The following is an 11576-nucleotide window of genomic DNA, read 5'->3' as shown; positions in this document are numbered from 1 at the left end:
TAGGTTGGTTTTACGGCACATGCTGCCTTCAAGCGTTTTTACCGCACTCAAACCTTTCTTTTGTAGGATGTCATTTTTATACAAGTTTTGATACTAACTGTGAACCACTCCACACTAGTTTTGTGAGGGATTCGCTACACAATCCCTCAGAGTTTCACATTATTCTGTCATGGTACAAGAAAAAAAAAAGAAGGAAGCTGCCTTTTCGTCAAACTGCTTGAGTGCCAAAATTCTTCTCTTCCTCAACCTTTTTTTTAAGCATTTTAATTCTTTCTTAATGCGCATATATATATATATATAAAAAAAACAACGACAAAAAAAAAACAATATGGATTATATGTTGGCAGAAATGTATGTTTGACACTGTGTGAATGTTTCAGAATAAACAAATCCATATATATATATATATAGATGTGCTGCGTTTGTCACTTACATTTTGAAAAAAACAAAAATGAAAAAATGTAATTATTTTATTGTAAAGTGCAATTTAGAAAACTCATAATAAATGCTTCTACAGCATATTGACAAATATACCTGATCTCTAGATATACAGCACTAGTGTGTTATGCTAGAGCACTACATTTATTCAAGATTGTGTCCATAATTTTTTACATATTATAATAGATTGTACTCAGATCCTTTTACAGTTGACTCTATTAATGTCCCTTGAATGAATTTCCTTATAAATCTGTCCTTTGAGCCTGGTACTTTTTATGGTATCACATATTTATATACCACAAATTTAAATAAATGTCATCTGACACCACATTAACAATAAGGGTCCACAATTAATACTTGCCGAGTGCCAATAAATAAAAAAAAGGGGTTTCAGAATTGAATAAAACGAAATGAGCTGTGATGTTGTGGTGGGTTTCCCTGAGAGACGTGAAGACATCAAAGACCAGTATATTTCCTAATTGTTGTCTCCCCTCTTTAACAACAACAACAAAAGTTTTTTTTTATTTTAAATAATAGTTTGTTTATTTATTTTTGTTTGTTTTATTTAATGTATGGAATTTCTGATTTTTTTTTTAATAGTCACTAATATGCAAGGGAATAATTAGCTAAATCTCAGTGTCATAAGATCAGAAATATATTTATCTATTAAAAAATAATTTTTGTAAAACATCTGAATAGAAAGTCACGTGACACTGGCAGGTGTGGTAAAATGTGAAATTCTGGACCCTGTTAACTGATACCAGTACAGTGTTTACTTAGGGCTTCTGTCCTCACGAGATACATATTCCAGTCCATGATCACCATTCGCATCATAACTCTCATATGTTGGCTTTTGGAGCCACTCAGGTTGGTATGTAGTCGTGCTGTACACAAATGTCTCCACAACGCTTCCAGGCTTCAGTGTGTTTTCCCCTTCACCGTCCCCGTCCTGCACCTCCAGCTGGACTGCAGTGCGCTGGTACATCTCTGGACAGCCTTCAAACCTGTCCAGGAAGTGCAGCATCTGCTGGTCCACGCTGTAGATTTCACCGTGGACACGCTGACCCGTCCCGGGCACGTTCAGCAGGAAGGGGATATTGTCTTTGGTGGCGATCACGAGCGGGTATCGCTCTACGGTTCGAGCGTGAGCGAGGAACTCGGCCCGGCCGTTGGCAGCATCCAGCATCTTGAAGTTGGGCTGGCCTTTCTTCAGCGTGCCGTAGACGAAGACAAGATACATGTGAACGGCAGGAAAGACGACACTAACAATGCTCTGTGGTGAAAGAGACACATCATCTTTCAAAATTAACTCACTGACAATCAAAGGTCTTTTTGACCGGTTTTCATCCAGAGGTGCGTGGAAAAGATCAATAAACTGAATTCGACGTCTCATGATATTTCTACAACTACTAATTAATTAAAATTTATTTAAAGAAATTAATCTTGTGATCCGTTAAGCATTATAGAAGTTAGTAATTTAAGCAAATGTTTTTGTTTAAAAGCAACTGATCTAAAATCTCAAAAGTTTTTTTTAATGCTGAGGGCCAGTGTCTGGAACAAAATATCTAACAAATATTAGGCAATGAAGTGTATAAACATTTGTATGGTTTTATATCACCTTTGACAGATATTTAAACAGACATTTAATTTTTTCTATATGATTTGTTGCACACAGCAGAAAAACAGCTGTAGGAAACCTTAGCATTAAAAAAAAAAAAAAAAAATATTGAAATAAAGTGTCAAATGTTGACCCAAACAATATTTATCTAAAAGTAAAAATGCAGAATGACAGATGTTCATGTCTTTTACATATTATTTACATATTTATTGTTACATGCATATTTATGTATAATTATAATTATACAATAGAATTAACAGTTAATATAATTAGATATGCTTATTATATAAATCTGACAATTTGTTGTTTATCGCATAATAAAAGCATGAAAAATACAAATATAGGCTACAGTATGCATATGTAATAAATTGACGTTCAAAACGTTTTCGGACGGTAAAGTTTCGAGGAAATTGCCTTTATTCAAGCCAAGCTGTCTTGTACGCTCATTTAAAAGAGCAGATGATCAGATATGACCGCAGTTCACATGAAAACACAGCAGCACTAAGCACATAAACTCTTATCATATGATGCACATAGATACTCGCTGATGTTAAATCAGTTCTCCAAACATCTAAACGGGAAGAACACGACTTATCTTACCAATAATATAATGAATCCCTAACAACCGCTGAACGCTAGTCCACAAATCAAGACCTGTTTTTATACAGTCTATGATCAAGACAGACTGCAAAATACTAGCCTCATTGTTCAGTGGATATAGCTGAATTGTCACTCACCTGCAATTAATGTTGCGTTTCAAAGCGGGTCCCGCCTTCTGAATGTTTGCCGTTGCTAATGAGAGATTTTCGGTTTCTGAGATTTTAGTAGGCGGAGCAAACATGGATATTCATGAGTTTCCCGGACATGCGCGTTATTTTAATGTAATATTACAAAATTAGTAAACTGAAATTCAGGCTTGTCAAACTACACACACTTATTAATGACACTAAATCTTAAACACTTTAGTATTGAAAAGTTTCCCGACATTCACATGAACGAGGATCAGTTCCAGTGGCTGTGTGCTGTTAACTGTTATAGTGGTGAAATGACGCCATCTAGTGGTTAGTCTGTGTATCTGCGTAAAGGCTTTTCTAAATTAAAGTAACATTACTTGTACTGCACTAGAAATAATTAAAAACACATTAACATTTTTAAAAGTTTTGTTTTGAATTATACATAATGCACGTATAATCATAAATGCTTAGTTATACAAACGTTTTTGATAATGAAAACATCTCCACTCCAATCTGTTCCTTGACAGGTCTTAGATGAACCTTAGATGAGGAACATCACATGACATATCACGCCATGTCATTATTTATTTAACAAAAATAAAGCCAAGATGTAAAAGCCATGTGTGACAAAGTTGCAGCAGTCCAGCCAAAGTCCAGACTTTATCCTGACGAAAATGCTGGGCAAAGCTGTGCATAAACAAATGCCCTCAATAAACCTGAAGAGTGAGCCAAAATTCCACCAGAATGATGTGAGAGACTGATAAAGTCATACAGAAAATGATTACTTCAAGTTATTACTGCTAAAAGTAGATCTACAGGCAGCTGAATCATAGGGGTGTCCTAACTTTGTCACACATGGATTTTTCCCTCTTGGCTTTAATTTTTGTCAAATAAATATTGACACAGTGTGATATGTCATATGATGTTTTTCATCTGAGGTTTTAGTTTCAGAAAAATTTCAGCAATAAGTTTTAAGAAAAGTTTACTTTCATTACCCTACTGTAAAGAGATCTTACGGAAGATAAAAAGCACTAGAACAGAAAAGATCAAGTAGCAAAGAACTGAATATGAACACACAATAGAATATACAGCAATTTATATTATTTGTCAGACTTTCTCTACCTCCAGACAATCATCTCTCAGTTCTGCAAAAATACAGTAGGCCTACATGTAAGAAGTGCTTGGCTACAAATCAGTTTAACAGTTACTAGTAAGAGGATGTACTTGTGCTATAGTACTAACTGTACATAGAAAAGTAAAAGATGTCTCATCTAAAGTACTGCCATGTACTGTAATTATACTGTAAATAGTATTGAAACCCTATAGATGAGTCTGTAGGCCAGCTGTCCTCATACACAAGAACATGGTCAACTATAGTGCTTTTGTGTACCATCAGGAACTATAAATGTCCTTTGACCCTGTCCCCTTCATTTTTCTTTCCCCAACCTCTTCCTCTTTCTCTCAAAGGATTCATTTTCCAAAGCACATAATCACCTGTGTTCATTTTACATTATCCTGACTTGTGTGTCATCAGTTTTTCTACTCAGTATTCATGCATGGATAATTGTGTGCTATTTTGAGTTCATATTCTGAGATTCTGAGGTAACTATATCATGTGTTTGTGTTTTCTGAATGAGAAAATGGTTTCAAATTTAGATCATTTTTTGTGCCGATTTTTGCAGAAAACACGAAGCAAATTGGAACGTGTGTGAAAAACAGGTGAAATATGTTAAATGTTTTGAGAAACCTGTCTTGTTTGGAAAACAGAATGAAGGGTTTGGGAAATTGGGCCAAATGAATCAGTTCTAGTGTGTTATAGAAAAACTCTAATGATGTGGCCGTCTGCAGACCATTTAAGCTTCTGAGACGTCGTATGAGACAAACGCAGCAGGAAATGAGATTTAAATTTGCTTATTTTAATAAAAGTCTTAGAGCTTGAAAAAGATGGATAGAGCACATTACACGATGAAACGGCTGACAGTGCAAAACATCACAGGAGTTCAATGAGCCATTTAATGTATATCTGTATATCTGTATATCATCCATCCAGTGATTTATGAATATATATGATGCACTATAATTTAGCAGTGTCTCAGTGACAAACACAATCACAATACGAGTCACCTGATAAAGACGCTCATAAAGAAAGTTTCAGGATTTTGACACATGATACATACATATGATTTTTTTAATTTAAATATATTATATTTGTATATATATATATACATATATTCAAATTTTAACTATATATTAATTATAAATTAAAATATGTATTAATATCAATTTAAAATGTTGGTCAATCGTAATAATAATAATAATCTAATGTTATGATGTTTTTTGTTTTAATTATATACTTTTTTAAAGGCATTTTAGCTATAAAAATGCTTTTAATAAATGAGTAAAACATCACTCCAAACAGAAAGGTTTATGAATAACTTGCTTTTATGTATGTAATATTTTTCTGAGATTTAAATACCAAGGTGTGCTATAGAAAATTAACATTATATTAAAAAATAATAATAATTCACATTTTATTTTATATCCTATATATTTATTTTATTAATAAAAATTACATTTTGGTCAATACACTGCTTTTATTCAGAAAGTTGAATTGACAGTAAAGACATTTATAATGTTACAAAAGATTTCAAATAAATGTTGTTCCTTTGAACATTCTATTCATTAAAGAGTCCTGAAAAATTGAATGTATCATTGTTTCCACAAATTATGAAATTGTAATAATATTTCAGAATATTACAGATTTTACTGTATTTTTGATCAAATAGATGCAGCCTTGTTGAGCAGAAGAGACTTCTTTCAAACTGATATAGTGTTAGTTGCGGTTGTGGACAGCTGGAACACAGATGAGTCAGTCACACTGTACAGAAACAGGAATCAGAGCAGAGTCAGCCGTCTGTCAGACAGAGACGCTGTACATCACTGTGACCCCACAACACACGGTCACACGGTCACACCCCAACAGCACAGATGACAGAGCAGAATATTATTGCAATAATAGTGTCATTTTATACCAACACAATGGTGACCACCCACATACTGAATACCTTGAAAATGGACCTCAGGAAAAAAATAAATAAATGAAGCAACAGACTGAACCCTTCAGTGTGTGATTCTCTCTCTGTGTGCTCTGAGTGCGGTGAGGGACGTTATGAGTTTGTGGTTTGTTGGACACGAGCAGTGATGATGCAGTGTGGGAATGTGATATTTTTATGAGGATGGTGGGGAGCAGATGTGGAGCTTTAATGGGTAATCAGAACAGACAGATGCATTATTGTCCCAGAGCGATGAACATGTCCTACTATTCCAGAGGACAATGACGCTTCTGCGTTCAACATCAGAGTACATCAGCCACACGACTCATTTAAACAAAGAATTATCATCAACTACGACAATTTACTTCCTCTACAGGGAAATGGGGTACAAAATATGACCTGAAAAGTGGTGGATAACCTTCAGAAATCACTGAATTTAGGAGGTCTTATGCAGTTAAGCATTTAACTGCCTGGAGGAAGAAGCTATTTTTCAGTCTGCTTGTTTTAGATTTTTTTAGTCTGCATCTTCTCCCGGAGGGTACGGGGTTGAACAGATGATGTCCAGGGTGGATGGGTTCTGTAAAGATGTAGTTGGCCTTCTTCTAAAGTCGGCTAGTGTAGATATCACTGAGTATGGAAAAGTGACGAACCTCACTACCCTCTGCAGGTCCTTCCTGTTCTCTTCTGTGCAGCTTTTGAACCACACCTTGCAGCAGTAGGTTAGAAGGCTCTCTATCGCTGACTGATAGGAGTTGGTCGGCAGGTTTTGAGGTTGGTGGGCATGTTTCAGTTTTCTAAGAAAGTAAACGTCTCTGTTGGACCTTCTCCATCTGGTGGGAGATGTACGTGGACCAGGTGAGGACTTTAGATGCTCTATACCCTCTCTACCTCCTTCTTGTGTATGCAGAGAGCAGAGTGCTCAGTGCACTAAAGTCCACAATCATTTTCTTGGTTTTAGTGATGTTTAGTTCCAGATTATTGTGATAGTACCATTCTGTGAAATGCTGAACCTCCTCCCTGTAGGCTGTCTCATCAATCCTACTATGGTTGTATGATCAACAGACTTGACGATGGTATTGCTAGGATGAATGGGGGAGCAGTCATTGGAGAACATTTAAGGGCATACAGCATTAGAACAACACAAGGGTGAGTAAATGATAACTTAATTTTCATTTTCGGGTGAACTATCCCTTTAAGGATTCTTCCTGAGACTCCATCTGGACAAAAACGCTGTAACATTACTATAACACTGGTGAGTCATTAATAATGGTATAATAATATTACTACTACTAATAATAATGGTTATGTTGGCTTCGTGCTTCTTCCAAGCTCATGAAAATTGTGAAGAAGCACAAAGCCAACAAAACCAAGTATTCCCTGATGATGAAGGTGAATGAGATCTGTGAACACTATGGTCTACCCAGGCATGAGGATCATATAGAGAGCGTTAGAACCGTGGGCGGAAAGCCAAGCATGAGTTCTCTGGATGAAAGTTGAGCACTGAGAGAGAATATCGAACAAGATAGGATCAAATGTGTGAAGGAGAAGGCTCTACATGGCAAGTTCTTCAAATGCCTGAATGATAAAGCGCAGAAGATCATGCTTTGTGGGACCGCACACATCCTATGCAAAGTATTCTCTTAGAGAGGAACTCCCAAGGACTCTGGTTGAGTCCCGGATGGTGTCAGAGAGACTCTTGAGGGGGAAAATAAATAAATGAATAAATATACATTTTTTATGTTGAAGTATAAAAATAAAATAACAATAATTATAACAATAAAAATTTATTTTAGTAAAATCATTAAAACTGAAAATAATAACTAAAATTGAAATTAAAATAGAAAACATAAAAACTAATGTAAAATATTACTAAATACTAGCATATTAAATTAATCGTATTAAATCAACACTGAGCCAAACTACATATTACAGCAGTTTATTTTATATTTGATTTTAGAAGTAGAAATTATGTAACATTACAAACCAATATGCAATATGAAACTCAGAAAAGAAGAAATACATGCCGCATATCATATCACCACTAAAGCATGAAGAACGTAAAAACCAATTACTTGTTGATGTGTGCTTGATGATTATAGGTGCTCATGATCTCCAACATGAAATCAGATGTTACACCTTCACAAAACAGAGTAAAATAATAACAAAATAACAGCTCGTATTGAAACATCTGCTGATGTGTCGCTCAGGGCTTTGAGAGGTGAGACGGTCGCTGTGCCGTGATGTTAAAATCATTATTACAAACACACAACCAGATGTTTTTTAAAAGTCAAAAGCAACAAGGACACGGCTGTACCATCAGGTACACTGACCGTCACATAATCGTTCATTTATTCATGACCTCCATCCTGCAGCGATAGCCTTCAAACTATTTTTATATTTACTGGAAAAATAAATTGGGGTTTGACTGTGCAAAACTCACTTCTACAATGCAAACGTGTTAAGAGTGTGCTGCTATGTGGTTACTAGGGTGTTCTGGGCCATTTTGACTTGTGACCACCTAGCAACCACCCACAACACCCTGGAAACCACACAACTCCACATCAACTTAAAACCATTCAGAACACCTTAGCGACCTTTTAGAAAAGCCCTAGCAACCACCGACAACATCCTGGCAACCTCACAGCTACACACTGAAGGTGATGATACACGGGGCAATGTTCTGCACTTTCACGTTGAGAATGGGCAACAAATTTCTATCCGGATACTTTAGATCGGCCGTGGGCCCTGAGTCTCATTACATTAAATCATTCAGAACACCTTAGTGACCATATTATAGAAAACTCCTAGCAACCACCCTCAACACCCTGGAAAAAGTCAAAGTTGATCTTGTTTCGACTGAATTGTCAGGGCATTTATTGCATGCTTATGCTGCCTAATTTCACTAATGAACTCATAAGGTTTAAATTTATGATAATGTATTTTCATGTTGGGTTCTAATGAATCGCAAAATCTGTTCTCATCCGCTCCTCCTCCAAAACACACAAAAAGCTTCAATCAAGCCCTAAAGATGTTTAATGCATGTTGGATTGCACATGATTTCAGTCAATCCTCTGAGGAGAGACAGAATAATAGATTCAGAGAGAGCTGGATCTCGTTTTCCGGCCCGGCTTAAAACGATGGGAAATTAGGGCTCATTTACAGGGCAGTTTGTCTATAAAAGCAATTAGTCTTTCTTTGCTAGAAATCAGATCACAAGGGAACACATGAAAGAGGAAGAGCTTTGTTTTCCTCTTTTATTGTCCGTGCATAAAGAGAAAAACTATGGAAGCCCATTTTTCTACGGGACAAAAAAAAAATATTTTAAAAATAATTATACAAATATTTATTTTTATCTCAGAATTCTTTTTTTTTTATTAGATTTTTTTTACTTGCAACTGCGAGTTTATATCCAACAATTGGGACTTTTCTGAAGGGAAAAGTCAGCTCACAACTCTGACATTTTCTTACACTAGACCACTTTCGGTGTTTGCAAACAGTGATGACGTTTTTTGAGTCTATCTGCTGGCAGAAAAATCGCAATTCTGAAATGATACCTAACAATTCCGATTAAAAAAATAAAAATAATAAAAATTATTTCCCCTCGGCTCAGAATCATGAGTTTATATCCCACACTTCTGGCTTTTCCCCCCTCAGAATCGACAAACTCGCAATTGTTGAGTTAAATCGAGTTATAAAGTCAGAACTAGGAAATATAATCTTGAATTTGCGAGAAAAAAAATCAGAATTGTGAGATAAAATAGGTCAATGTTATGTAATATTTTACAGGTTTAAATAGTATTTCATGCTGTAACTGTTGGTCTTATACAATATGTCCCTTGTGAACTGCATATGTGAATATTGTTTAAATCAAAATTATGCTTTGAAAGTAGGGTAATCATAGCAGGTTTCATCCATAGTCTGTTCGTTTAAACGTCTGCGTTTTGCTTCAAATGGCTTCTTTGACGACAGTATTCTGTAAAAATTCTCTTATTCACTTGTTACCAGTGTTTTTCTGCCACCACAGCTGCAAGTGATGTAACGGTGATGTCTACTCCAAATTGGTCTATTCCAAGTTTACAGCTCACGATTCTGACTTTGTAACTTGCACTTGTGTGTTATACAGTCAGAATTTCAAGATAAAAACTTGAATTCTGACAAAAAAGGCCAAAATTTTAGATAAAAGGGAGCTAAATTAAAAAAAGCCAATTAACTTATTTATTTATTATTATTATTATTTTTTAATTCTGTGGCAGAAACAGGCTTCCATATATAGGCTATGGGATTTGAACACACAGACTTCTGATTTGGAGGGAAATGCATTGCAGCTGGAGTGTGAGAAATGGAGAAATGGGATGATCCAGAATGATTAGGCCTATTTCTGGGATTGTGTTCAAGTGTAAATGCAATCAATACAATCAAACATACAATCAAAACCAATCTAATTCAGATTAGTTGTTGCCGTACCAGCTGACAGGAAGTCAAATTGGAACGTGACGTTTCCATAGAGACCGAATGAAGACATGAGTGATGAATGGCGCAATGTAAATCAATATGCAGTTATGAGAGCACGCTAATTGATTTTATTAATGAAGTGCGCCACACTCCACAAGACAAACACACTGATAATTATCATCTGCACTTGAGCTTTACAGAGCAGAGATTAGATGAGGTCAGCGGTCACATCAATAGGCTGTCAGATATAAGCGCCAGAACCATGTGTTTGTGAGACACTCATTTATCTGCATGTACAGACACTATAACAAACTCAGCGGCTAATGTCTTTATTTTTACTTAATTTTCTTCCTTACAACGATGGCCTGGCAGGTTATTTTAGTATTATACTATTCCTAATACTATTTATATACTTTTATTGTTAATATTTTGATCTAACTTGTGTATATATATGTCATTCTACAGATTAAAAAGTATATATATATATATATGTATACATATATATAATTTTTTTAAAGTTGAAATTCCTTCTTATTAATACAGTGTCTTATTTTTGCTGATTTATTTATTTTTGTCATTTTTGACAATTTGGTTTGTTATTTTAATATTTCTACATAGCTCTGATTTATTTTATTCCATTAATAAATTATTTAAATAATATTTCAGTTATTTAGTTTTTAGTAATTTTAGTATTTCGTTTTAAGTTTTTTTAGTTTTTTTGTTGAGGATTCAAATTAAAACAATGTGTGTTTTTTTTTAAGTTTAGGTTTTTAATCCAATATTTGTATTTTATTTTATTTCAACTATTTAAATTACAGAAAATATTTTGAGTTTGAATTAGCTATTATATTATATTATTATGAGTTTTAGTTAACAATAACATTACTACAGGACACAGAAGTTGCACAAGATGATCTTCGAGCAGAATTGGTATTTTTGTGATGATTGATTGCTAAACACAAGTAAAAAGAAGTAGCTAAACATTAATATTAAGTAAATACAAACATTTATGCATGAAACATCATGCAATATGAAATGATTAAAATGCAAGTGTTGTGCATTTTTATTTTGCACATTTAAGTTGAAAATTAAAAAAAAAAAACATTTAATGTTTAAAAAAAGTCAAGTCAAGCGCATTGCATTGTGCGATACAGTATTCCATGTACAGTTGCACATTACTACACATTCTGACAGATGAATTAGATCATGCTAGTATTCATACAGAAAAATGTATACTAAGCACAGAAAATGTACTATGAACTATTATGTTTAAAAGCAGAT

General features: G+C 34.6%; 1 protein-coding gene across 2 annotated transcripts; it reads right to left on the bottom strand.

Annotated features, from left to right (window-relative positions):
• Positions 1-1070: 1070 nt before the first annotated feature.
• On the bottom strand, positions 1071-2936 carry LOC109086039 (gamma-glutamylaminecyclotransferase B-like). Of its 2 annotated transcripts, XM_019100526.2 has the most exons (3): positions 2743-2788; positions 2657-2710; positions 1071-1711 (listed from the first exon to the last, which is right to left on the bottom strand). In XM_019100526.2, exon 3 carries the CDS (start codon positions 1676-1678, stop codon positions 1211-1213), a length of 468 nt encoding a protein of 155 aa, XP_018956071.1. In that variant the 5' UTR covers positions 1679-1711; positions 2657-2710; positions 2743-2788; the 3' UTR covers positions 1071-1210. The 2 variants fall into 2 exon arrangements, with proteins under 2 accessions (XP_018956071.1, XP_018956070.1); XM_019100525.2 differs by lacking the exons at positions 2657-2710; positions 2743-2788 and adding an exon at positions 2794-2936 and having other exon boundaries at positions 1072-1711.
• Positions 2937-11576: the final 8640 nt, after the last annotated feature.

This window comes from Cyprinus carpio, chromosome B19 (genome assembly GCF_018340385.1).
Source record: "Cyprinus carpio isolate SPL01 chromosome B19, ASM1834038v1, whole genome shotgun sequence".
NCBI lineage: Eukaryota > Metazoa > Chordata > Actinopteri > Cypriniformes > Cyprinidae > Cyprinus > Cyprinus carpio.
The sequence above is the reverse complement of the archived record's forward strand: the minus strand, read 5'-3'. Positions and strand labels throughout refer to the sequence as shown.